This window comes from Protopterus annectens, chromosome 2.part1 (genome assembly GCF_019279795.1).
Source record: "Protopterus annectens isolate FY-2018-M chromosome 2.part1, PAN1.0, whole genome shotgun sequence".
Classification (NCBI taxonomy): Eukaryota; Metazoa; Chordata; order Ceratodontiformes; family Protopteridae; genus Protopterus; species Protopterus annectens.
Genome location: NC_056729.1, coordinates 852,439,221 through 852,467,109, shown reverse-complemented (window position 1 = coordinate 852,467,109; position 27,889 = coordinate 852,439,221). Strand labels below are relative to the sequence as shown.

At 44.0% G+C, this 27,889-nt stretch overlaps 1 protein-coding gene across 1 annotated transcript in view; it reads right to left on the bottom strand.

The window, feature by feature from the left end:
• FAT1 (FAT atypical cadherin 1) overlaps positions 1-27,889 on the bottom strand; it is a gene marked incomplete in the record, with an annotated part of 1,563,619 nt that overhangs the window by 278,386 nt on the left and 1,257,344 nt on the right. Inside the window, 1 exon segment of the mRNA XM_044062507.1 lies at positions 226-379. Coding sequence (XP_043918442.1) covers positions 226-379 — 154 coding nt within the window.

Here is a 27,889-nt window from a genome sequence, read left to right as displayed (position 1 = left end):
ATGGTTTCTCCATCCTACAGGGTCTGTGAATTTAATTTTATTTGTCTTGGCAGGACAGATGGCCTCTCCAACAGCTCTTAGAAGTTCATTCACCCTTCTCTCTTGACAGGAGTGTGCCCGCCAACATTTATGAGCCACTAACATCATTGTGTCAGTTGGCTCTGATACTGTCAAAAGAAACGTACTTTCTTAACATGTCAGTTGCTTTTTGAACAAAGTTCTTACCAGTATCAGGGTTTAATCTGAACTTTTCTGCATCAGGCCCATTGAGTGTATACTTGATATCACCATTAGCGCGAATATCGGCATCAGTAGCAGACAGCTGCAAGATCAATTTGCCCGAAGGGGCATCTTCCAGAACAGCCTCTGTATACAAGACCTGGAAAGAGAAAACAAAAGCAGTGAGTACAAGCTATGAAAAAATGTAATACTATCTAATTACTTCTATTAATCTCTCTCAGAAACTAAAAGACATTTAAAACAATAAGCAGATAGTACTGTTAAACAAATTAACTCATTAGCAGCACCAAATGTAAACAAATCAATCATTCTAGCAATGTCATAAAAACAATGAGTGTTAACACACTGGAAAATACACAAACACAAATGTATACACATGCACTTTAACACTATTTAGTGTGCCAAAAAACAAACTGAAACCTGGTTAGTGTAATAAAGTCTATTGTTAATTTCTCCTGTGTGCTCTTTCTGGACACTGAAGCAGCTGATAAAAACAAGCCAGGGAGACATAAAACGTCTTTCTGAAATATACCAACGTAAGATGTTCAGGCCTGAAACCCACTCCTTTGAGAGATGAGACTACGCCATTTCATGCTTCAATGAAAGCGCCAGCCGGCAAACACTCATAGGGCAGTGTAAATCCAAAAATCCTGCTTCTACAGGACATCATCAGGAAAATTAAACTAGTCCATTCAAACAAAAACTTTTTTTTTTTTTTTTACAGGAAATAAACAATACAAATTGATAACTGACATCCAATGAGCTTTCAGCACCTACTGCAATCATCTCGGAAATTAAATCCTTGTGTGATTTATTCTACCCACATCAGTGGCTTGAATTAATTTTCAGAACTGGAGAAAGCTGTACTTAGCTGTACTTCAGATGTATGATCATTTGCACTAGTTATTAAACTAAAGTCATGTCTGTTTTCATGGGTGGTAGTTCATCTGCCTATTAAAAGAAAACATGGCACTTTATATCAGCTGACCTGTTTAGCCGCCCTCTTCAGTGGATCACTACCAGGATGTTGTCTTCTGTGATTTCAGTAAAACCAAAAGTTTTATCTTTTTTAGCTTACATGTTCCTGCTGTGCACATCACCTTCACCACCTTCTCATACACGTCAAGACATTATCTTTTTTAGCTTACATGTTCCTGCTGTGCACACCACCTTCTCGTACACGTCAAGACAATGTGGTAGGTAGGCAAAGAGGGTGTAAATAAGCTGACTGGCCAAGCATATCAAAACCATGAAAGATCTCTGCAGTGGATCAAAGCGGGGGGGGCATTATCCACATAAATCTTGGAGGCTGGCAGGATCAGCAGAAAAGTCTACGAAATACAGAAACAGAGGTCTGAAGCCCTGAAGTGCTAAAAGAGGTCCAGCTCCTTACAGTCTAGACCCAATCAGTGCTTAGTGAAAGTCAGACCAGAAGGCTGTAGCACAAGAGTCTGCAAAGGATACATTCTTTGAAAAATGAAGTGAAGGCAGCTAAGTCTCTAGATAGTGATCTCTGACAGCATAAACAGTTGGGTGGTTGGCCATACAGTGGCAGAAAATGATGCACTCAGACAGCAGTTCAGTTGGAAATGGTTTGTTCTGTACTGGCCAAGTAAGTTTTAACTGCCATTACTACTGGTAAGCTTAGATGCAGGGAATTATTTCGACTGGGTAAGCTAGACAGGTGTGTGTACAGTAACAGCCGAATTTGCAATTCTGAATGAAATAAATTAATTAATCAGGAAGGCAGATACAGGATTCGAAGTGATGGTACAAGTGTGCATGGTAAGGCTTGATAAAGTCAGTTTGTCCAGGGGGGCAAGCTAGGTACATCTTCTTTCCCCACTGTTATTTGTAAGACAAAGATAAATTAGTAATGAAAAAAGAGATGCAAACATCCCAGGGTATGACTGAAAGGGGAGACAGGAAAGAGTATCACTTGCAAATTATATCATAATGTAGCTGACAAATCCAGAACAAGATGCATTTGTGTTGCTAAATATTATGAGACCGTTCCAAACATTTTCAGGTTACAATTTAAATGTAGATAAAACAAAAAGCCTTTTCAGTAAACTACATGCCACCACATGAATTTGTGCAGCTATTAGCATACCTTTGGGGCATGAATAAATGAGGTACCTAGGAGAATGGCTTAGGAAAGTCTTAATAGCAGCAAAAGAGATGTTAGAAGACTAATCAGAGGGTAAGGTAAAAGGAGAGGGAGTGGAAGATCTGGATTATGAGTGTGAGTGGCAAAACACGGCAGTACATTTTTTTTTTCCTTTGGATTCTGTACGTTTGCCAGGCATATTTATATCAAACAGATATTAGACTAAAAGACACACTACTAACATCTACAATACCAATGCTCAGAGAAAAAAATTCCCCAGTGGGTACTTACCTGGATCTCTGGCTCCAAGCCTACTAGACGGACTCATGATACACAGATAATGAACAATATGCTCATAAGACTTATGTGCCAAAAAAAGAACTGAAGATGGTGCCAGCCAACTACCATTCACTCCATGGATATCCTGGCATCAGACAGGGGGTGTGTCTACCAGGCCATGGGGGAATGTGAGACCCTCTGTATTCAGGCTGGACTGGGACTCCCAGACAGGAAATCCCAAGAGTCAGTATGGCAATAGTGAACTGTGAATAACATTAATGTTCAACTTGAAAAAGATACAAAAGTTAAACCTCAGCTACTGATTTTCTAAAAGCAACTCCAAAAAGGAATGACAGGAGCAAGCAAAACACAAAGAATGTGATTTCCCACATTCATTTTTGGAATATTAAAGAAAGAAACCAAGATATATAAAAACAGAATGCAGCCAATATAATATCGCAGGTATTTTTAGGATGTCAGAAAAAGAAGGTCTTCAGAATGGACTTTCAAGATGGCTGCATACTAAAAAAAACAACTCTACTTCAGCTCTCCAGGGGAGAAAAGAAAAAGTGAGAAAAAGACATGCCATTGAAACTAGTTTTGGGTAAAATTCAGTTACTGGCTTGTAAGTACATTGACTGGATGCCAGCAAAGAACAAATTTGGAAAACCTGAAAGAAAATCAAATAGAAAAGGTGAAGAGAAAACACTGTCTGGGAAGGATTCTGTTCAGCTTTGGTACAAGAGACGACTTCCAGTAATTTAGAGGAAAAATGAATCAAATGTACTCAGAAGCGATTTAAATAAATAAAACACAAAGAACATATCAACCCCAAATAACAAAAAGCTGGAAAAATAGGAGAAACTTTAACTAGCTGTTCAGATAAACTGATAAAACTGAAAAAATCACAGGCTAAAATGAAGAAAAAGTTGGCCGAGCTGAGCTACTTCAAAAGACAGCAGAGTTAGAAGACAGCATGCAGAAATTTTGTTGTTCCAGAGAAACAGACTACATTAACTTTATAAAGGCACACACGAGCAAAGTACATTTGTGTACACTTACCATAAATGTAGATGTTTGAGTGTATTCACTGTTGCAGTCATTACATTTGGGTTATCTGCTTGCAGGTAGCCCTCAGTCGGCCTGATTATCAAAGTCTTGGGTCCTGCGTCGGTTGCTGTCTCATCTTCCATGATGTCAGGTAGTCAGAGGTATAAAGCATGCAGCCGACGCCATTACATCAGTTTTTTTTGCCCCAGATGTCAGGTGCCACCATAATGGGAAGCAATTATATTCAAGGTTACACATTCAACTATAAGCAAATACACCAGAAAGCTTAAAAACAATAAACAAGAAGAGAGGTATAGCCAATAGAAATCAGGGGGCTGGAGGGAGGGTAACCAGGACTGCAACAGTGAAAACACTCGAACATCCACATTTATGGTAAGTGTACACAACTGTACTATGTTCTTCGTGTTTCACTGTTGCAGTCATTACATTTGGGTAGATTTCCAAAGCTAAGGAAGGGAGGAGGCAATTAGAGAGCATTAGGACAGGCTATTAGGCCCTGCAAGACTGCAGTGGCAAAACCAACTCTGGATTTAGAGAAAATAGGCAAGTGGTAATGCTTGATGAAGGTATGAACAGAACTCCAGGTAGCAGCTTCTAGGATGTCCCTGGTAGGAACACCGCTGAGAAAGGCTGTTGAAGTAGATGCAGCACTGGTGGAATGTGATCTTATCCCCTGTGGGGTAGGTTTTCCATGGTGCTTATAGCAGAAATTAATGCAATGGCCTATCCACTTAGAAATGCTTTTTTGTGAAATGGCCTTCCCCCCTCTGCCCTTGCAGCAAAGGCAACTAGCAGCTGTTCAGTTTTCCTGAGAGGCTTAGTCCTGTCTAAATAAAATCTAAGTTGTCTGTGCATGTCCAAAGAGTGCAGTATTCATTCTCCTTTGTTCTGTGGACTGATTAATGAATGGACTGATTAAGGGCCACACTAGATACCACCCTGGACATAAAGGAAGGATTAGTCTTGAGGGACACCCTATCTGCATGGAAGATTATGAAGGGCTCCACTGCCATGAGGGCCTGTAATTCAGACACTCTTCTTGCTGAAGTGATGGTTAGAAGGAAGGCAGTTTTCCAAGAAAGGAATTTCAACTCTGCAGTTGCATCCGGCTCAAAGGGAGGTAGAGTGAGTTTTTCCAATGCAAAGTTAAGGTCCCAGACTGAAGTAGGGGCTCTACTGGGTGGCCTTAAGTTTTTGGCCCCTCTGAGGAATTGCTTCAGCAGGGGGTGAGAGAAGAGGGGTGGCTCTGTATTATAATGTGCTGAAATGGCAGATGCATGAATTTTAATAGAAGAGAAGGAAATCCCCTTGTGAAGCATCTCTGTTAAGTATTGAAGAATATGCAGTAAGCTGAGCACTGTTATGCCCATCCCCAGAGTTTGGCTCCAGGAACAAAATCTTTTCCTCTTTTCAGCATAGGATTTTCTAGTACTAGGCATCCTTGCCTCCAAAATGACATCCAGCATTTGCTTACTGAGGGATGGTAATGGAGAGTTCAGGTAATTAGTCAGGCTGCAAAGTTCAGGGTTTGAAGCTGGGGGTGCAGAATGTGGCCCTCCTGCTGTGACAGCAGGGAAGGGGTCTGAGGCAGCAGGGACACACTGCACAAGAGGGGATACCAGTGTTGGCATGGCCAGTCTGGTGCAATGAGTATCGTCCTTGGTTTGTCCTGTTTGATCTTTAGTAGAACTTTCGAGAGGAGAGGCAGAGAGGGGAAAGGCATAAACTAAGAGGTTTTCCCAGTTGAAGGACAGGGCATCCACTTTCCAAGCTTGTCTGTGGGGAGTCCTTGTGCAGAATTTGTCCAATTGGTAGTTCTGAGGGGATGCAAACAGGTCTGTCTCTGGGCTCCCCATTTGTTTCTCAACATGCTGAACATCTTGGGTTCTAGTTTCCACTCGTGTGGGTCCATGAGATTTCTGCTAAGGTCGTCTGCCAGTGAATGTAGCTTGCCTGGCAGGAATTGAGCTTGCAGGTGCACTTGGTAGCTCAAGGCTGTGTTCCACAGAGCCATGGCTAGTCTGCAGAGATGGTATGAGTGGGTTCCCCCCTGTTTGTTTATGTACCACATAACAGTGGTGTTTGTCTGTCTTTACCAATAACGGTCCTGGAAGAATATGGTCCTTGAAGGCTGTCAGAGAATTCAGTACAGCTAACATTTCTTTTTGATTGATATGCTGGTGCATTTGACTATGGTTCCATTTGCCCTGGATGCACTTACCTGCCAAGTGAGCCCCCCCCATGCATAGTCTGATGCGTCTGTTGTAAGGGTTTGGGCGGCAGGGGGTAGAGTGAATGGCAGTCCCCTGTTGTGGTAGCCTCTGTCCACCAAAGGAACTCTGTCTTTATACAAGGGATGATAGGAATCATTGATTCCAGGTCCTGAGAATGTTGACACCATAGGCTTTTTATATACCATTGTAGTTTCCTCATATGCAGTCTTGTATATGGAATTAGTAGGATGCAAGAGGCCACGAACCCCAGATCTTGCAGTATTTTCCTTGCAGATAGCTGGGTCTTTGTGGCCAGTAGTTTGAAGTAGGCTGTCAAACTTGTTTCTCTGGTGTGAGGTAAGCCATCTGGGAAGTTGTGTTCAAGCTTGCTCCCAGGAATACAATTTGTTGGCAGGGTACTAGATGAGATTTCTTTTCGTTTATGGTGTACCCCAGTGCAGTTAGCAGTTTCTTTACAAATGCCAGATGATTTAATATTATGTCCTGGCTTTCTGCCTGAATTAGACAATCGTTCAGGTATGGGTACATTTGAATACTTCTTTGCCTGCAGAATGCAATGACTGGAGCTAGGCATTTTGTGAATACCCTGGCCGCAGTAGATAAGCCAAAGGGCAGTGCAGAGAACTGATAGTGCATGTAGCCTGCTCTGAAGCATAGGTATTTTCTGCAAGAGTCCCTTATTAGGATGTGCAGGTAAGCTTCCTTTAAATCCAGTGTTGCCAACCAGACATTTTGCCTAGCATAGGAAGCAGCTGATGAAGAGTCAGCATTCTGAATTTTGGAATTACCAAAAAGATGTTTAGGATAGATAGGTCCAGGATAGGATGCCAGGAGTTGTCTTTTCTGGGTACCATGAAAAGTCTGGAGTAAAAACCTTGTCTCCAATCTTCTGCTGGGACAGGATGAATAGCCCTGATACTTAGAAGAGAGAGAACCTGCTGTTGAACCTCTGCCCACTGATTTGGGGGTAGGTCTTGCCAACCTTTTGGGGTTGGTAAGGTGTGGAAGTGGAATCTGTATCTTTGGGGAAACTATTTCAAATCCATTTGTCTTGGGTAATGAGTTTCCAGTTTTTTGCATGCAGGGCAATCTTTCCCCTAAAGGTGCGGTCAGTTGAGCAGGGCTTGGAAGGTTTAAGGTTAAGTCACTGGGACAGTTTACCACAGGGCAGTGACTTACTGCTTCCGGGTTTGTAAGTGGGAGCCCCCCCACTGCTTAGGCCTGTGAGTACCTTGAGACTGTGGCCTAGGTGGTCTGCTGTTCCTGGATTTGGACTGAGAAGGACTGGAAGAGACAGGGAAGTACCAATTCTTAGAAGGCCAATGCCTACTAAATCTGAGGGGCTGTACTTGCGGGAAATCTAACACTTTGCATAGATATAGCTTTTTCCTCCATCTTTTAAGTACTACTTCTGCTTTGTGGCCAAACAGGCGGTCTTGGTTTAAGGGAGCATCCAGTAATTTGGTTTTAACATGATCTGGCAAAGTTTGCTCCTTAAGCCAGGCATACCTTCTAAGAACAGACCCAGTAAAAGCAGCCCTGCAAGATGCCTCTAAGGAGTCAAAACCACAATGCAAAGTATGTTTACCAACTTGTTCAGCAGAATGCATTAAATCCTGTAATTCTTTATTTTCAGCACAGTCAGGAATCAACAACAATTTCTGTTTAAGTAACCCAATAATCTGCTGCTGGTACTTCAACATATGAAACTGGCAGTTTAAGGCCTTAATGGCCAAAGCAGCAGAAGTGTATACCTTCTTACCCCATCTGTCCAGGGCCCTGGAATCTCTATCAGAGGGGTAGGGTTTTTGGAAGTAGTAGCCTTAATGCCTTTGGGTCCCTGTGAAATGGTCTCTGGGTCCACAGTAGGATTCCTAGGGAGGAACTTGTGAGAGTCAGGTAGTCTGTAATACCGGTCAGGTTTCCTGGGAGCCGGAGGTAAGGTGTCTGGGGCCAGGCTAGATTACAAGAAGGCATCATCTACAATGTCCAGTACAGGAGGGATAGCTAAAGGCCTGTGGTGAGGTAGGAGTAAGAATTCCCTAAGCCTCGTTTTGGAGTCACAGTAATCCTGGCTTTCCCAGCGGAAATGCTCCCTAAGAGTGTGCAAAGTTTCACCAAAAGAGAAATCTTCTGGAGGGGAAGCAGAGGGAATGGAGTCCTCTGCATCAGAATCCTCATAGGAAGATAAGGGCAAATCCTGGTCATCGGAAGAAACAAACTTCAGAATTCTGATCAGAAGGAAAATCAGTTCTAGAGCTCTTAGAGGGAGAAGGGTAGCGTCCCCTAATTAGAGTAATAAGGTCTTCAGCCATTCTTATCATTTGTTTTTTAGGCATATGGGCCTGACCATGGGGTTTGAACATCTGTTTTCTAGGAGTGGATAGAGTTTTAGGCCCTGAAGAAGAAGATGGTATCAGTTTGATATGCAAGTCAGTAGGCCTGAATACACCCTCAGAAACCGGTGCCTGCACAGCGGCTCCGGACCCATCCAAGGTAGAGACATCCGCAGGTTCCATAGTCGAAGAAGCATCTCGTGGCATACCGGACTCCGAATGGGTCTCAGTAGAGGCCTGCGAATCTGAAGTAGTGGGTATCAGGGACTGCGAAAGCACCTGACTGAGTACCAGTGAACTGGCGACTAGCTTAATGGAAGCTTAGTCAGCAGCTTTGGACCTATGCAGTCTGTCTCGGTCTTTATCTTTACGTTTTTTCGGAATGTCAGTAGCTGGATGGCTTACCAAAGCCATTTCTGGATAATTAAACAGAGTACCGAAATAGTTAGATGCAAAAATGAACTGACTATAAGTAGTACGAGGATTGAATAAGGCACAAAACCAACAGCGAGGGACGTCGTGGTCTGGGCCTAAGCAAGGAATGCAGTACAAATGAAAATCTTTAAGAGGTATTTGCTTTCCACAAGTAATACAATTGTTAACTTTTACTAACATCGGTTTAGAGCAAGAAAAAGGATCCCCAACGGGGTACTTAGCTTTTTTTTTTTTTAAGACTTTGGTTCTGAAACTCGAAAATGAAAATTTCAGGAGTCGATCAACCGGCACTTACGAACTGCACCGCACGGCAAGAAAGACTGATGTAGTGGCGTCGGCTGCATGCTTTATACCCCTGACTACCTGATGTCATGGAAGATGAGACAGCAACCGACGCAGGCCCCAAGACACTGACAATCAGGCCGGCTGAGGGCTACCTGCAAGCAGATAACCCAAATGTAATGACTGCAACAGTGAAATACGAAGAACATCTGGACTGGTGTTGCACGGCAGGATTTATTAATTAAAAGGGCACAGTGAATGTATAATCCAAATGTGGCCATATGAAAGTAACCAAGAACTATGTTAGTAAAGACGCAATAATACTAGTAGAATGAGTTGATCCTGACAAAACTGTTGCAGAAGGATAGAGTATTAAAAACTGGAGACAAAGTACTTCTAGAACATGATTATTCACTGCACACCAAACAGAAGATTTATCCCAGCAATCAGGGAATGTCAAAAGGCAGGTGTGAGATTCAAGCTGCTGTACCCAGCTGTCTTCCAAGTTATTTTTTCCTGGAGGATCATAGACCATTTTTTAAGGAAAAACAGGCTATGGATGAAATAGTTTTTCAAACAAAAAGGAAGCTAGCAAGCAGAAGGGGATTCTGCTTCTCTGTCTTCTTTCAAAGACTTAGCAAATTAAACCTTTTTCAATGTTCCAAAGAATGCTTGAGAGATCGAAAAAAACAAAAAAAAAAACGAAACATACTATAGGAATTGGGAGTACCTTGCATTTGAAGCACAGTCTGGTGTTGGGACATGGAAATAAACAGAAAGAAGATCAGTAACATTGAATTTAATGAATAAGTAGAAGACTATTAAGCATCAATCACATTTGTGAAATATAGCATTACTTGAAAAAGAGGCTGAAAAAGACTGGATTTTTGTTGACTGTTACGTTAAACTGTGGACATACTATAAAGTGTGTATGCACACACACACGCACACACACACACACACATATATATATATATATATATATATATATATATATATATATATATATATATCCCAATTTATACTATTGTTTAGAAAGACTAGAAAGGGAAAAGTAAATAAATCAAATATTGTTCTTAGTATTTGCACAAAACTTTTCATGACAAACTACATGTTACATACATTAAAGCAGTTTTTTCGTACTGTGTAGTCAGAGGTATTTTAAGTGTGTGTGTGGGGGGTGGGGTGGGGGTCTTTTCAGTGACTGTACATGTTAAAGATAATAAGGTAAACAACTACATTTTAGTTGCAAGAAAATACAGGCTTTGTATAACAGGAGAAAGGCTGGATAAAAGCAAGTTTAATGTTAATATACTGTGACCTTGGGCTGTAAGAGTGTAAGAGTTCACTGATTACATTATATATATTTTTCTCATTTTTACAATGGTGAATGCCTAGATTAATGCCACTAGCTTAAGCTATAAACATTTTTTGTAAGCAAGTAGGCTTTAAAATGAGACAAAATGAAGAAAGCCATGAAAAATGCTTAGTTTTATTTCTGCAAAGATATTGCTTTTTTTTGCATTAGCAATATTTGGTGGGAGTCAAGTCATCTAACCCAGCCACTGGGGATGCACAAGCCAGTGCGTTTCTTCGTGCCGGTCCCAAGCCCGGATAATTGGGGAGGGTTGCGTCAGCAAGGGCATCCTGCATAAAACATCTGCCAAATGAAATATGTGGAAACCGAAACAGATTTACATACCAGATCGGTCGAGGCCCGGGTTAACAACGACCAGAACCAGTAGTGTTCGCTGACAAGGTGCTGGCGGAAATTGGGCTACTGTTGGCCGAAGGAGGAGAAGGAGAAAAAGAGGGGGAAGGCATGACTGAAGGTGGGAAGAGGGAAGAAAGGTTAGGAGTGTGGTAGTGAGGGTAGGAACTTTGAATGTTGGCAGCATGACTGGTATAGGGAGAGAGCTAGCTGATAGGATGGACAGAAGGAAGGTTGATATATTGTGTGTACAAGAGACCAGGTGGAAGGGAAGTAAGGCCAGGTGTATGGGAGGTGGGTTCAAATTGTTCTATCATGGTGTGGATGGGAGGAGAAATGGGGTAGGGGTTATCCTGAAGGAACGGTATACCAAGAGTGTTTTGGAGGTGAAGAGTGTCGGATAGAGTGATGTTTATGAAGCTGGAAATTGATGGTGTAATGATGAATGTTGTTAGTGCATATGCTCTGCAAGTTGGGTGTGTGATGGATGAGAAAGAAAAATTTTGAAGTGAGTTGGATGAAGTGGTGATGACTGTACCCAAGGGTGAGAGAGTGGTGATCGGAGCAGATTTCAATGGGCATGTTGGTGAAGGGAACAGAGGGGATGAGGAAGTGATGGGTAGGTATGGTGTTAAGGAAAGGAATGCAGAAGGTCAGATGGTAGTGGATTTTGCAAAAAAGATGGACATGGCTGTGGTGAATTAATATTTTAACAAGAGGGAGGTGCATAGGGTGACATACAAGAGTGGAGGGAGATGCACACAGGTGGACTATATACTATGCAGGAGGGACAGTTTGAAGGAGATTGGAGACTGTAAAGTGGTGACGGGGGAAAGTGTAGTTAGGCAGCATAGAATGGTGGTCTGTAGAATGACATTGGTAATCAAGAGGAGGAAGAGGAATGTGAGGGCAGCACCAAGGATCAAATGGTGGAAATTGAAAAAAGGTGATTGTGAGTTGGAGTCCAGGGAAGAGTTAAGACAGGCACTGGGTGGCAGTGAAGTGTTACCGAATAGCTGGGTAACTACAGCAGAGCTAGTAAGGGAACCTGATAGAAAGGTGCTTGATGTGACATCTGGACAGAGGAAGGAGGACAAGGAAACCTGGTGGTGGAATGAGGAAGTACAGGAGAGTTTAAGGAGAAAGTCGTTGGCGAAAAAGAAGTGGGATTGTCAGAGAGATGAAGAAAGTAGACAGGAGTATAAGGAGATGAGGTGCATGGCAAAGAGAGAGGTGGCAAAGGCTAAGGATACGGTGTATAGAGAGTTGTATGAAAGGCTGGACACTAAGGAGTGAGAAAAGGACCTGTACCGATTGGCTAGACAGAGGGACCGAGCTAGGAAAGATCTGCAGCAGGTAAGGGTGATAAAGGATAATGAGGGAAACATACTCACTAGAGAGAATGTGCTGAACAGAAGGAAGGAGTACTTTGAGGGGCTGATGAATGAAGAGAATGAGAGAGAAAGAAGGCTGGATGATGTGGGGATAGTGAATCAGGAAGTGCAATGGATTAGCAAGGCGGAAGTAAGGATAGCTATGAAGAGGATGAAGAATGGAAAGGCTGTTGGTCCAGATGACATACCTGTGGAAGCTTGGAGGTGTTTAGGAGAAATGGCAGTGAAATTTTTAACCAGATTGTTTAATGAAATCTTGGAAAGTGAGAGGATGCCTGAGAAGTGGAGAAAAAGTGTTTTGGTACTGATTTTTAAGAAGAAGGGTGATGTGCAGAGCTGTAGTAACTACAGAGGGATAAAACTGATCAGTCACAGCATGAAATTATGGGAAAGAGTAGTGGAAAATTAAGAAGGGAAGTGATGACTAGTGATCAGCAGTATGGTTTCATGCCAGGAAAGAGCACTACAGATGCGAAGTTTGCTCTGAGAGTTTTGATGGAGAAGTACAGAGAAGGTCAGGAGGAGTTGCATTGTGTTTTTGTGGACTTAGAGAAAGCATATGACAGGGTGCCTAGAGAGGAGTTGTGGTACTGTATGAGGAAGTCAGGAGTGGCAGAGAAGTATGTAAGAGTGGTACACGATATGTACAAGGGTAGCGTGACAGCGGTGAGATCTGCAGTGGGAGTGACAGATGTGTTTAAGGTGGAGGTGGGATTACATCAAGGATCAGCTCTGAGCCCTTTCTTATTTGCACTGGAGAAGGACAGGTTTACAGACTAGTCCCCGTGGACTATGATGTTTGCAGATGACATTGTGATATGTAGTGAGTAGGGAACAGGTTAAACCCTGGAGAGGTGGAGATATACTCTAGAGAGGAGAGAAATGAATTTCAGCTGGACTAAGACGGAATATATGTGTGTAAATGAAAGGGAGGCTAGAGGAATGGTGAGGATGCAGGGAGTACAGTTGGCAAAGGTGGATGAATTTAAATACTTAGAATCAACAGCTCAGAGTAATGGCGAGTGTGGAAGAGAGGTGAAGAAGAGAGTACAGGCAGGGTGGAGTGGGTGGAGAAGAGTGTCAGGAGTGATTTGTGGCAGACGAGTACCAGTAAGAGTGAAAGGGAAGGTCTACAAAAGGGTAGTGAGACCAGCTATCTTATATGGGTTGGAGACAGTGGCATTGACAAAAAGGCAGGAGTCAGAGCTGGATGTGGCAGAGATAAAGATGTTAAGATTTGCACTGGGTGTGACGAGGGTAGACAGGATTAGGAATAAGTATATTAGAGGGTCAGCCCAGGTTGGACAGTTTGGAGACAAAGCCAGAGAGGCGAGACTGCGTTGGTTTGGACATGTGCTGAGGAGGGATGCTGGGTATATTGGGAAAAAGATGCTAAGGATGAACCTGCCAGGTAAGAGGAAAAGAGGAAGGCCTAAGATAAGGTTTATGATGTGGTTAGAGGACATGCAAGTGGTTGGGTGTGACAGAGCAAGATGCAGAGGACAGGAAGAAATGGAACTAGGAGATCCGCTGTGGCGAACCCTAACCGGGAAGAGCCAATAGAAGAAGAAGGTGGGAGTCATGTCATCTGCAGCTGAAAGCAGCTGTACCTTCTATTTTGAGTGGAATTTGCAAAGATTCATTGCCGAGTACTTTTCCATGAAGATGCGATATCTGCTGGTGCAAGGAATTAATCTTGAGAGTTCAGAGCATTCTTTGCTGAGGGATATGCAAAGTGAAAGGTACAATGGCAAGCAGTTCAGAGAAATATAAAGTTTAAAATTATGGGAAGTGAATAAGTAGCACCTCTAACAGCCTTAATACTTTAATGCAGTTAATAGAACAGCATGCAATTTAGTTTTAAAGATAGTCAGTGCACTTTTTCTTAAGGCTAAATTTTAATGTTTTCTGAATACAAGGTGTTTTTCTTATCTGGTAGGGGAATGGCGATAAAAAAAAAAAAAAAAAAAGACAGCAATCAGTACTAGTGGAAAAACAGACTGTGTCATTAGTTTTAGCATGGGTAACCCTAATTTTACGTTAAGTAATGTCTGTGGGTGCAGCTGCTGACTCAGGGCAACTGTTGCTATCTGGAACGTTTAAACTTAATTTTTGAAGAAGTATATAGTTTTGTGTTTGTTCATAGGTTCATACTAAGCTATCTGCCCTAGGGCATTTATAAGCCTAACCAGAGTGTGTTTGGCTTTCGCCACCCATTTTAAATTAATTTTGCTATGCCCTTTTTCGAGGTTAGTATACTGTGCCTCTGTCTAACAGTGACACAGAAGTGATACCCGGGGTAAACCTACTATCTCCCATCCACTCATCAAGATTCCTCTTGAAGAGAGTCAATGAGGGACTCTGCCTAACCTGGACTGGGATTTTATTCCAGAGTGAAGGGAGCCTCTGGATTATGAATTTGTCCCTCCAGCATGTCCTATTTATTTCAGTGCTGAGGTTCAAGTCTCTCGAGCGCGTAGCTCGATGGGATTTGGATTTTCCGAGGTGCAGCATATCCATTAATTCCGGGTTGGACATGGCTTTATACGTCAGGCACAGATCGCCTCTGAGCAGGCGGTATGCCACTGAGTAGAGCTGGGGTTTCTTTATCCGGGCAGCATATGGCATCTGTTTGAGCCCTTTGATCCTCTTGGTGAGGTACTTTTGGGGTCTTTCCAGTTGCTGCAGGTGTCTGGTAAGGTACATCCCCAAAAGGGGCATTGTACTCAATTATGGACCTGATGAGGGATGAGTAAAGAAGCACGATGACCTCCCCTGATCTAGATGTGAATCCCTTCATGATTAGGTGGGCTATATAAAATGTTTTTCTAACCACTTTGGCCACGTGGTTGTCAAATGAGAGATTGCTATCAACTTGGGTCCCCAGGTCCCTAATTACTTAATGGATTACCACATATGTGGTAATTTGTGGACACTTTGTTTTTGCCAAAGGGGATGACTATACACTTCTTGGCATTTAGCTTGAGGCCATGGCTCTGGCACCAGTTGTCTGTTTCTATGAGGCCCTTTTGGAGGATGCTTGTGTCGGCTGGAGAGTCGATTACAGCGCCCAGTTTGCAGTCATCTGTGAACTTGGTCAGCCACAGTCCTTCCATGTTGGCCTGTACCTCCGAGAAATATATACCGAACAGGAGAGGTCCCAGGACTGAGCCTTGTGGGACGCCACTTGTAACTGGTTTGGAGTCTGACATGGCTCCAGCAATTCTAACCATGTGGGTTCTGTCCTTGAGCCAGTTTGCAACCCATCTAGTGACATAGGGGTTTATATTTAAGCTGGTGAGCTTATCTATAATGCCAGAGTGGGGTATTGTATCGAAGGCTTTTGCGAGGTCCAGGTAGGCTTGTGTGGACCACCTTCCCCTTGTCAATGGCCTTGGTAACTGTTTCAAAGAAATCGACCAGTTTTAAGAGGCAGGATCTGCCCTTAACAAAGCCGAACTGGGTAGGATCCAGTGTCTGTAGGTCCCCAATATCTTTTTTTATGAGGTCCATGATGATCCTTTCCATAGCTATGCAGACCAAGCTAGTCAGGCTTATGGGGCGATAGTTTCCAGGATCCGTTGAGGCACCACCTTTGTGGAGAGGGATCACTGTTGCTGTACGCCACTCTTTGGGTACATATCCTGTGGTAAGGCTGAGATTGAACAGTAGTTTTATGTTTGGGTTTAGCTCTTCTTGGAGTTCATGTAGGACACAGCCTGGGACACTGTCTGGTCCCATTGAAGCTGTGTTTTTTGCTTTGGAGAGGGCGGCTCTTACCTGAGCATCTGAGATGTCAGGGGGGCAGCACTCTGCTGGGATAGATATTTGCCCTTTTGGTGGGGAGGGGGGGGGAGAAGTTTGCCCTGAACCTGTCAGCTAGGATGCTGGCAATGTCTGTGGGTTCGGTGTATTTTTTGTCATTTTGGACCAATTCTGAGCATATCTGGGAATTCCCACCCAGGTTCCTAACATAACTAAAGAAAGCCTTGTGATTATCCTTAGTGTCCTGTGCAATTTTTCTCTCGAAGCTGGCCTTAGACGATTTTATGAGTGCCTGCAGTTTTTTTCTAACACTGATCAGAGATGCCTTCCCTTTTTGGGATTTTGCTCTATCATGTAGTAGCTTCCTCCTTCTATTGTATAGTTTGTTTATGGCTGGGGTCCACCAGACAGGACGTCTGCCTTTGGAGGATTGGATCTTGGTTTTATTTGGGATTGCATGATCCATGCATTCCTGAAGGTGTTCATAGAATGCGTTTATAAAGGATTCTGCGGTCTGGGCCGTATTTTCCACAGGCCCAGGGGCTTTGAAGGATTCCACCTCGGTTTTGACGAGAGTGAAATTTGCTTTAGAGAAATTTTTCACTGTGGTTTTCTGGGCAGGGGGTGGGGTCGGAATGTGAATATCCAGTGTGATTACTTTATGGTTTGATCTTACCAGTGAGGGATACACTTCTGGTCTGGAGCATAGAGTCCCCATGTTGGTGATGATCAGGTCCAGTATGTTTTCCCTCTTGTGGGAGTGATAACAAGTTGTTCCATAGCGTTTGAGTTTATAAATTCTAGGAACCTTTGAGCTAGGGTGTTGGAGCTAGAGTAATGCTCCCAGTCTATGTTTGGGTAGTTGAAGTTGCCCAATATAATGTTGTTTGGAGAGAGCTTCATATTTTCCAGTGTTCTCAGGAAGGCCGATTGGGGTTCCTGCGTTTGGGAGGGTGGTCTGTAGCAGGCTATAAACTGGAAGGCAGTTTTAGCCACTGTTAGTTGCACATGGATAGTCTCTGATGCTTCCCGCTGTGCCACCAACCTGGAGGTGTGGGTATCTTTGACGAATATTGATACTCCCCCTCCTTTTCTGGTTCGGTCCATGTTTTGGGGCCGAAAAGCATAGTATGAGGTATAACCTGGCAGTGCTGGGGTGCTCTCGGGAGCCTTGAACCAGGTTTCTGTTACTGCACAGATATCGATGTTCTCCATGCTAAGGAGAGTTTCGAGTGCATGCATCTTGAGGTTTAGACTTCTGGCGTTGAGTAGCATCACTCTTAGTTTCTTATCCCTTGTGATACCTATGGAGGTGGGTTTGTCTTTTGAGCCTTGCCTAAAAAAGGCACTATGGGGGTAGCAAGAGCCTTTGCCAATATCCGAAAGCCCAGGGGTGACAGGTGCAAGCCGTCCCTAGTGAAGCATCGTGGCTTGTCGAGCATGTCATCCCAGGCTGACAGGCATTGGATCCCTTTTGAATGACACCAATACTTAAGCAAATTGTTGAAATTGATCATCTTGTCTTCATATTGTGGCATCATTCTTGGTGAGGGTAAAATGCTACTCAAGGTCAGGGTCATACCGGCCTGGGCCACATGCTCAGAGAGCTCCTCTATGTCTCTTTTCATGTAGTCCAGGGAGGTACGTCTCAGGTCATTCACACCAGCATGGAGAATGACGGAGTCATATTTGTACTTGACTTGGAGTGACCTGAGTGCTTGTGTTATGTGGCGGATCCTAGTGCCCGACAGGCAGCTCACCGTGACCTTCTCCTTGTTCAGCCTGGTGAGTGGGACGTCAGTGTGCCTGATGATAGAGTCACCTATTACAAGTGTATCAGGTGTGTTTTTTTAGCCTTAAGGGCTGTGACTGTTCAGCACACTGGCTTTGTGAGCTATGCGTTGCACGTGTTTTGTTTTGGGGTAGCGGTTGCTTGGGTGTCTGCTTTGGAGGTCTCTGCTGCTTAGGCAGATTTTTATTTAGAGCCTCGGAGTATGTGTTTGTGTGTTTGGTTTGCTGTCGTGGTAGGTCTATGTGAGACTGGAATTGTAGTGAGTGTGATTTCCTTCTCCTCCTGACAGGTTTCGCCAGTACTGAGTTGAGAGAGCTTAGCCTCCAGTTTGGCTATATGGTTGCATCTCTCACATGTGTTGGAATTTGTTGGGAGGAGGAGAGGGTTGTCTGTGTACATGAGGCAGTTGTAACATTGCCTCAAGATTCCCAGATTCACCAGCTGGACCGGAGAGGAGATTGACAACTGACCTTTGGACATGCTAGAATAGTATTGGGAATTCCTTTACAATTGAAAAAAAAAGGGCCAATGGGGAACAAGGTACTCAAAGGGAGTTTGTGAGGGTGTAGTGCTTTTAATTTTTTAGTGCTGACTTATATAATTGCTTTAGTGAGCAAGTGCCAGGTAACTTAAATGCAATGTGTTACAGGTAACTTAAATGCAAAAATGACAGTAACTTTTTTCTAAGGTAATACGGGATGAGGGTGTTTTGAAAATGTATTCACTTTTTTTTTGTCAGGGCTTTCATTAAAACAAAATGTCTTAAAATGTGACAGACTCAAATGGTAAGAAAAAAGAAGTTATGTATTCACCACAATGCTCGATCTGTGTTGTCCATTTTCATTCTTCCTCAATGGGAGCTATGTACCAAGGAAGTGACATAATTTAAAACAACTTGCTCTTCCAGGGGTTTTCAGGGCAGGGAGTTGGTGGTAGGGGAGCTGAGGAAGAATGAAAATGGACAACATAGATGTAATGTTAGGGTGAGTACATAACTTCTTTATGTGATGTCGATTTTCATTCTGTCCTCAACTTATTGGACATAGTTCTCAGCTACCTAAATCCCCAGGTCGACTCAAGGAAGGATACTCCTAAGCACCACTGAACCAAATGATGCGCTGCCCCTGGAGACCATGTCCAATTCACAATGAGCAACAAAAGTGTAGGGAGTAGCCCAAGTTGCTACCTCACAAATGCTCTACATGGAAGCTCTAGACTGGAAGACTGATGAAGCAGCCATGGCTCTAGTGGAATCGGCTCATAATGGTTTCAATAAGGTAATGCCCAATTTGTTGTATATATATATATATATATATATATATATATATATATATATATATATATATATATATAAAAGAAACAATCCATCAGCTATCTGGCTAGAATAATTTTGTCAACAGGTTTACCTAGTTTTATGTCAGAAAGAGACAAATAACTTGTCAGTCATCCTGATATTTTCTGCTCTGTGTAGGTAAAAACATAATTGCCTCTGAACATCCAATAAATGTAAAGTGTATTTACCTTTGTTAGAAAATCTGGGGAAGAACACAGACAAGTTAATAGACTGATTAAAATAAGCCTATGAAACAACTTTAGGGAGATTGATTGCAGGGTAGCCAACTGATAGATAACAGACACATGAAGCTTAATCAGAAACGGATCCTGAAAGGGTATCAGATAGTTCTGTAAACTTGGTGAAATGTGCCAAAATAGTTCAGAGACCTTAAGGCAATGGTCGCTGAAGCACAGACATGCTTCCCAAGCCTGTCTATTGCCCGAAACTCCTTATTTGGTGGATGGACAGTGGAACTTTCTTCGGCACTTTCTTTTTTTGTGGCCGCTGCCACAACTATGGCATCCAAAACTGCCAGTCTTCTGGTGCTGTCAAAATTTTATCTGGTCTGCAGGGGGATTGGCTCAAAGGTGTCCGGGGCCTTCCATGCCCGCCGAGAGATCAAATCTATAAGGTCATCGGCCAGCAGAGATGGGCAAGTACTACACGCCGCAAAGAATATAGACTCCTCAGATGAAGGGTTGCTGGACTTTAGGATTTCAAGGATGTCTCCAAATAACACATCTTCAGGAGGTGACTGTGTGGGCCCCCTCACCTTCATCAAAGTCTGTACCTTCTGTCACTGTCTCCTCGGGGGAGTCTTAAGTGCTTCCTCTCCTCTTACACATTCTCTTCTTAGGGACCGCCTCAGTGGGATGCACTTGGGAGGTATTAGAAGAGGTGGAAAGCACCCTGCTGGGAAGCCTGGGGTTTTGGTACCAGCAGTCCCTGTGGAGAAGATGGATAAGACTCCAGACGAAGAGGTGGCAAGCCTGCAGACTGAGGATCTATCACATTTGGGTTATCTGCCTGCAGGTAGCCCTCAGCCGGCCTGAATACAGAGTCTTCGAAGTTCTGCATCAGATGCAGTCTCTTCTTCCATGATATTGGGTCGTCAGGGGTATAAAACAGGCAGCCGATGCCATTACATCAGTTTTTCTTGCCCCAGATGTCAGGTGTCCCCACAATAGGAAGCAATTATATGGTATGGTACACCCCCATCAATACACCAGAAAAAATAAATATACCAAACAAAAAGGAAAGGTAGAGCCAAGAGAAGTCAGGGGGCTGGAGGGAGGGTAACCAGGACTGCAACAGTGAATACACTCGAACATCTACATTTATGGTAAGTGTACACAACTGTACTATGTTCTTCGTGTTTCACTATTGCAGTCATCACATTTGGGTCGATTCCCAAAGCTAAGGAAGGGAGGAGGCAGTTAAAGTGCATTAGGGCCAGCTATTAAGCCCTGCAAGACTGCAGTGGCAAATCCAGCTCTGAATTTAGGAAAGATAGGCATGTCGTAAATGCTTGGTGAAGGTGTACAGAGCTCCAGGTAGCAGCTTCTAGGATGTCCCTGGTAGGGACTCCTATGAGAAAAGCCGCAAAGGTAAATGCAGCCCTGGTGGAATGTGATCTTATCCCCTGTGGGGTAGGTTTTCCATGGTGCTTGTAGCAGAAATTAATGCAATGGGCTACCCATTTGGAAAAGGTTTGCTTTGAAATGGCCTTCCCCTCTGCCCCTGCAGCAAAGCCAACTAGCAGCTGTTCAGATTTTCTGAGAGGCTTAGTCCCGTCCAAATAAAATCTAAGTTGACTGTGCATATCCAGGGAGTGCAGAATTCATTCCACTTTGTTTTGTGGATTAAGGAAAAAATTAGGCACATGAATGGATTGATTTAGGGCCACACTAGACACCACCTTGGGCATAAAGGAAGGATTAGTCCTGAGGGAAACCCTGTCCGCATGAAGATATTGAAGGGTTCCACTGTCATAAGGGCCTGTAATTCGGACCCTCTTCTTGCTGAAGTGAAGGCTAGGAGGAAGGCTGTTTTCCAAGAAAGGGATTTAAACTCTGCTGTTGCAGCTGGCTTAAAGGGGGAGGGGGAGGGGGTGAGAGTGAGCTTTTACAACACAAAGTTAAGGTCCCAGGCTGGAGAGGGGAGCGCTCCTGGGGGGGGGGGTCTTAAGTTTTTGACCCCTCTAAGGAATTGCTTTAGCAGGGGGTGAGAGAAAAGGGGTGGATTTGTATTATAATGTGCTGAAATGGCAGAGGCATGAATTTTAATTGACGAGAAGGATAGGCCGTGGTGGAGCATTTCTGTTAAGTACTGTAGAATCTGAGGTAAGTTGGGCACTGTTGTGCCCATCCCCTGAGCCAGGCTGCAGGAACAGTATCTTTTCCACTTTTTAGCATAGGATTTTGTAGTACTAGGCCTGCTTGCCTCCAGAATGACATCCAGTACCTGCTTACTGAGGGATGCTAAGAGAGATCTCAAGGAATTAGCCAGGCTGCAAGGTTCAGGGTTTGAAGTGGAGGGTGCAGAATCTAGCCCGCCTGCTGGGACAGCAGGGAAGGGGTGTGAGGCAGATGCCTGGTTGTAGCAGTGCCATAGTGCACAAGAGGGGGTACCAGTGTTGGGGTGGCCAATCCGGTGCAACCAGTATTGTCCTTGGCTTGTTCTGTTTGATATTTAGTAGAACCTTTGAGAGGAGAGGCAGAGGGGGAAAGGCATAAAACTGAGAGGCTTTCCAACGTAAAGGACAAGGCATCCACTTTCTAAGCTTGGCTGTGGGGAGTTCTTGTGCAGAATTTGTTCAACTGGTAGTTCTGAAGGGAGGCAAACAGGTCCACCTCTGGAGTCCCCCCATTTGTTCCTCAACAGGTTGAATATTTTGGCTTCTAGTTTCCATTCCTGTGGGTCCATGAGATTTCTGCTTAAGTGATCTGCCAGTGAATTTAGTTTGCCTGGCAGGAACTGAGCTTGCAGATGTACTTGGTAGCTCAAGGCTGTGTTCCACAGAGCCATGGCTAGTCTGCACATAGGGTACAAGTGGGTTTCCCTTTGCATGTTTATGTACCACATAACTGTGGTGCTGTCTGTCTTTACCAATAGTTGTCCTGGAAGAATATGGTCTTTGAAGGCTGTCAGAGCATTCTGTACAGCTAACATTTCTTTTTGATTAATATGCAGGTGCATCTGACTCGGGTTCCATTTGACCTGAATGCACTGTCCTGCCATGCGAGCCCCACCATGCATAGTCTGATGCGTCTGTTGTTAGGGTTTGGGCGGCAGGGGTTAGAGTGAAAGGGAGACCCTTGTTGTGGTAGCAGGCCTCTGCCCACCAAAGGAACTCTGTCTTGATACAAGGAATGATAGCAATCATTGTTTCCAGGTCCTGAGAATGTTGACACCATAGGCTTTTTAGATACCAATGGCATTTCCTCATATGCAGTCTTGCATATGGAATTAGTAAAATGCAAGAGGCCACAAACCCCAGGGCTTGCAGTATTTTCCTTGCAGACAGCTGGGGTTTTGTGGCCAACAGTTTGAAGTAGGTTGTCAAGTAAAAGTACAGTTGTGTACACTTACCATAAATGTAGATGTCTGAGTGTATTCACTGTTGCAGTAATTACACTTGGGTTATCCTGCTGGCAGGCTACCCTCAGTCGGCCTGAATTCTCAATTCTAGGTCCGGCATCGGTTGCTGTCGCCTCTTCCCTGACATCAGTGCACCAGGGGTATAAAAGATGCAGCCAACGCCATTTCTTCAGTTTTTCTTGCCCCAGATGTCAGGTGCCCCCCAAAATGGTAGGCCAAAAGTATGCCAACAAAACATGCATGCACCAAAATATATATATAATACCTTCATCTACAAGCAAATACACCACATAGGTTGTATAGGTTAGAGAAGAGCAGATAAGTTGCAGCAAAGATATGGGGGATGGTGGGTGGGTAACCTGGACTGCAACAGTGAATACACTCGAACATCTACATTTATGGTAAGTGTACACAACTGTACTACGTTCTTAGTGTTTCACTGTTGCAGTCATAACACTTGGGTTGAATCCCAAAGCTAAGGTTGGGAGACTGGAGCTAAATAGCATTAGGAGCGGCTATGAGGCCCTGCAGAAAGTACAGTTTTGTACCTACCATAAATGTAGATGTCCGATAGGTATGCATCTGCAGTCCTTATATATGGGTTGTCCTGCCTCAGGCAGCCCTTCAGTCGGCCGGATTCCAAAGTCTGGGTCCGGCGTCGGCTGATGTCGCCCTTTTCCCCGACGTCAGAGCGCCTGGGGTATAAAAGCGTCAGCCGACGCCATCTTCCTCAGTTTTTCTTGCCCCAGATGCCAGGTGCCCTCTAAGGAAAGCTAAATTTGGAGAGATGCAGAAATTCCAAACATGCACAGTAATATAAAACAAATACACCATAATAGATAACCCCAGCTAGCTAGAATGAGGGATAAGTACCCAAGGAATACCACAGAGGGGAAGGAGGGAGGGAAAGCCTGACTGCAGATGCATACCTATCGGACATCTACATTTATGGTAGGTACAAAACTGTACTATGTCCTTCAAGGATGCATCTGCAGTCCTTACATATGGGTAGAATACCATAGCCAAGCTGGGGGTGGTAGGACCTAAGAAAAGGATGGTGTAGCTAAAATGCCCTGCAGGACTGCAGTAGCAAAGCCTGCTCTGGATCTGGAATATAAAGGTAAGTTGTAATGCTTGGAAAATGTATGCATGGAGCTCCATGTAGCAGCTTTTAAAATGTCCTTTGTAGCCACCCCTCTTAAGAAGGCTGTGGAGGTGGCTGTGGCTCTGGTGGAATGAGGTCTAATGTTAGCTGGCACAGTTTTGCCATGAAAAGAGTAACAGAATCGAATGCAATTCCCTATCCATTTTGAAATTGTCCGTTTGGAAATTGCTTTTCCTTGTACACCAGCAGCATATGCTACGAAGAGCTGGTCAGTTTTTCTGTAAGTCTTAGTTCTGTCCAAGTAGTAGCGCAACTGTCTGTGAATGTCCAGGGTATGCAGAAGTTTCTCTCCTTTATTTTGTGTAGTTGGAAAGAAGGTAGGCAGGTGAATAGCTTGGTTCAGTGAGACCCTGGATACCACCTTTGGCATGAATGAAGGATTGGTTCTCAATGAGACTCTGTCCTGATGAAAAATAAGAAATGGTTGTACTGCCATGAGGGCCTGTAACTCAGATACTCTTCTTGCTGAGGTTATGGCCAGAAGGAAGGCAGTCTTCCAAGACAGAAACTGTAGTTCTGAAGATGCTGCTGGTTCAAAGGGAGGTAAAGTTAATTTTTCCAACATGAAGTTAAGGTCCCATGTAGGCACTGGTGGTTTCCTTGGAGGATTGATGTTTTTTATCCCTCTTAGAAACTGCCTTAGCAGAGGATGAGAAAATACAGTTGGATCGGTGTTGTACTCTGCTGAAATTGCTGAAGCATGAATTTTTATGGAAGAGTAAGAAAGGCCATTATGGAGCATTTCTGCCAAGTATTCCAGGATATGTGGAATGCTCATCACTGTCGGATCTTGGCCCTTTGTGAAGTTCCAAGTATGAAACCTTTTCCATTTTGCTGAATATGCCTTTCTTGTGGAAGGCCGCCGAGCTTCCATGATGATATCCTTTACTCTCTTGGATAGTTTATCCTGGCGAGGAGTCAAGGTATTTTCCAGGCTGTCAGCTGCAAGGTTTTTAGGCTGGAGTGCAGAGTTTTGTAATTGTGCTGTGTCAGAAGAAGTGGCCATTGTGGTAGAGGCCACAATTTCGTGCGTGACATACTCCTTAACAGTGGGTACCAGTGTTATCTTGGCCAGTCTGGAGCTATCAGAATCACTTTTGGTTGTTCTGTCCTGATCTTCAGCAAGACCTTGGTCATTAACGGAAGAGGTGGAAATGCATACACTATTAGAGTATTCCAGCTGAAAGAGAGGGCGTCCACTTTCCATGCTTGTGGATGGTATGTCCTTGTGCAGAATTTCTTCAGTTGGTGGTTGTGGTGGGAGGCAAAAAGATCTATGTCCGGCCTTCCCCATGATTGTGTTATCTGAAGAAAGGTGTCTGGGTGCAACATCCATTCGTGTGGATCCATGATGTTTCTGCTTAGGCTGTCCGCCAGCACATTGTCTTTTCCTGGTACAAACTGGGATTGCAGCTCTATATTGAGTTTTAGGGAAAGTTCCCAAAGATTCATTGCCAGCCTGCAGAGAGGGTAAGAATGGGCACCTCCTTGCTTGTTTATGTACCACATAACTGTGGTATTGTCTGTCTTTATTAGCAGATGGCCTTGATGCAGGAAGTGTTCGAAGGCCTCGATTGAATGTATCACTGCCAGCATTTCCTTTTGGTTTATGTGCAGGCGCAATTCTTTTTGTGTTCATTGCCCTTGAATGCATCTGCCCTCCATGTGCGCTCCCCATACATGGTCTGAGGCGTCCGTTGTAATGGTTTGGCTGATATTTGGTTTGCTGAAAGGCAGACCCATGTTTGACTGGCTTGCTTGAGCCCACCACAGAAATTCCTTTTGAAGGCATGGAATGAGGGGGATCAAAGCTTCTAGGCTGTGACTGTGTTGAGACCATAGACTCCTTAGGTACCATTGTAGTTTCCTCATATGCAGCCTTGCTTGTGGAATCAGAAGAATGCAAGATGCCATGAAACCCAGGGCCTGCAGGATTTTCCTTGCAGTCATCTGGGTTTGTTTTGTCAGATTTCAGAAATAATCCGGTAGTTGCACTTGTATTTATTCTGTGAGAAAAGCCATTTGGGTGGTTGTATCTAGTTTTGCACCCAGAAAAATTATTCTTTGGGATGGAACAAGTCTTGATTTCTGAATGTTGACTGTGTATCCCAAGGCCTGAAGTAGGCGGATGGCATAATTCAAGTGTTTTACCAATGTTTGTTGGCTGTCCGCTTGTATGAGGCAGTCGTCCAGGTATGGGTATATTTGAATCCCCTGAAGTCTGCAATGTGCAATTACTGATGCCAGGCATTTCGTGAATACTCTGGGCACAGTAGATAAGCTAAAGGGCAATGCTGAGAATTGATAATGCTCTGAACCTGCAAGAAATCTGAGGTGTCTTCTGCAACTTTGTCTGAAAGGGACATGCAGGTATGCCTCCTTGAGGTCTAGAGTTACCAGCCAGGACCCCTTGCCCAGCATGGGAAGGAGTTGCTGTAAGGTCAGCATTTTGAATTTTGGCACAATGAGGTAAGTATTCAGTGCGGACAAGTCCAGAATAGGCCTCCATTGCTTTTCTTTTCTTGGGACAAGGAATAGTCTGGAATAAAATCCTTGGCCTTGTTCTGTCTGAGGAACCCTTTCTATTGCTTTCATTTGCAGTAGGTTGGAAATTTGTTTGAAAGCCTCTGCCCTTTGATTCGGTGACAGGTTTGGCATGCCTTGTCTTTTTGGTAATGTATGAAAATGGAATCTGTATCCTTTGTCTATTATTTGCAGTATCCATTTGTCCTTTGTAATACTGTGCCAATTTTCTGAGAATAAAGATAGCTTTCTGCCCAAAGGTGCTTCCAATTGAGCCCTGGTTGGTGGGGTCAAAGCCAAGTCATTGAGTTTGTCCTTGTGCAGCAGTTGTAGGTCCTGCACTACCTCTCTGATTAGGAGGCTGCCATTGACGTCCTCTGTAGGAGCCTCTAGCTTGCCCTCTACCTCTGGCACGCCTGTTTTTGCCTCTTTGAAATCTGTCTGTCTGGAAAGGACCAATTTTTAGAAGGCCAATTTCTGCTGAATCTTGGTGGTTGGAACTGGAGAAAATCTTTGACTGTCTGTACTGATTTAGCCTTTTCCTCAAATTTCTTTAAGACCTCTTGAGCCGTGGAACCAAATAACTTTTGTTTTTCCAGTGGTGCATCCAGAAGCTTTGCTTTAACATGATCTGGCAGTGTTTGTTCCTTCAGCCAAGCGTGTCTACGTATGACTGCACCTGTCATTGCTGACCTACATGAAGCTTCCAATGCATCATAACCACACTGTAAGAAATGGTTGCTAACCTGCTGTGAGTTATGCACCAGATCCTGAGAGCGCCTTGCCATCTAGGAGTTCAGGTGAGGTTAGTTTTTTATGCAATTCATCTAACAGATATTCTTGATACTGTATCACATGGAATTGACAATTCAATGCTCTCATAGAAAGAGTGGAAGAAGTGTACACTTTTTTACCCCATCTCTCTAAAGCCCTGGATTCCCTTTCAGAAGGAAGTGGGTTCTTAGTAGTGGTGGTTGCAAACCCTTTAGGCCCCTGGGAAATAGTTTCTGGGTCAGCCAAGTGGCCCTTGTAAAGGAATAGATGTGTGTCCGGGACCCTGTAGTACCTGTCGGGTTTGACAGGAGCCGGAGGAAGGGAGTCTGGGGAAATACTAGACTTGGAGTACACATCTTCTATAACATTTAAAACAGGAGGAATAGCCAAAGGTCTGTGTTGAGGTAAATGCAAAAAAGTCCTTAACCTCTTCCTGGAATCAGAGAATTCCTGGCCTTGCCATTTGAAATGCTCTCTCATGGAGTGAAGGGTCTCTCCAAAGGACAACTCTTCAGGGGGGGAGGCCGAGGGAATAGATTCCTCTGCATCAGAATCCTCGTAGGCCGGAAAGGCCTCCTCCTGGTAATCTGAAAGGGCAGAGTCATCTGAGGCCTCATCAGAGGACTGGGGATCTGTCTGCTCAACCCTGGGCCTTTTGCCTGGAGGAGGTTGAGAGCCCCTGTCTGGGTGTGGCTGAGAGCCCCTGATCAAGGCGATAAGGTCCTCAGCTAAGCTCAAAATTTGTGAACCTGTAGAGGATCCCTGAGGAATAGCCTTGGGAGGGAGAGATTTTGGCCGTTTAGCAGCTTTAGCACGAGTAAAGGCCTTAATGGACATGGATA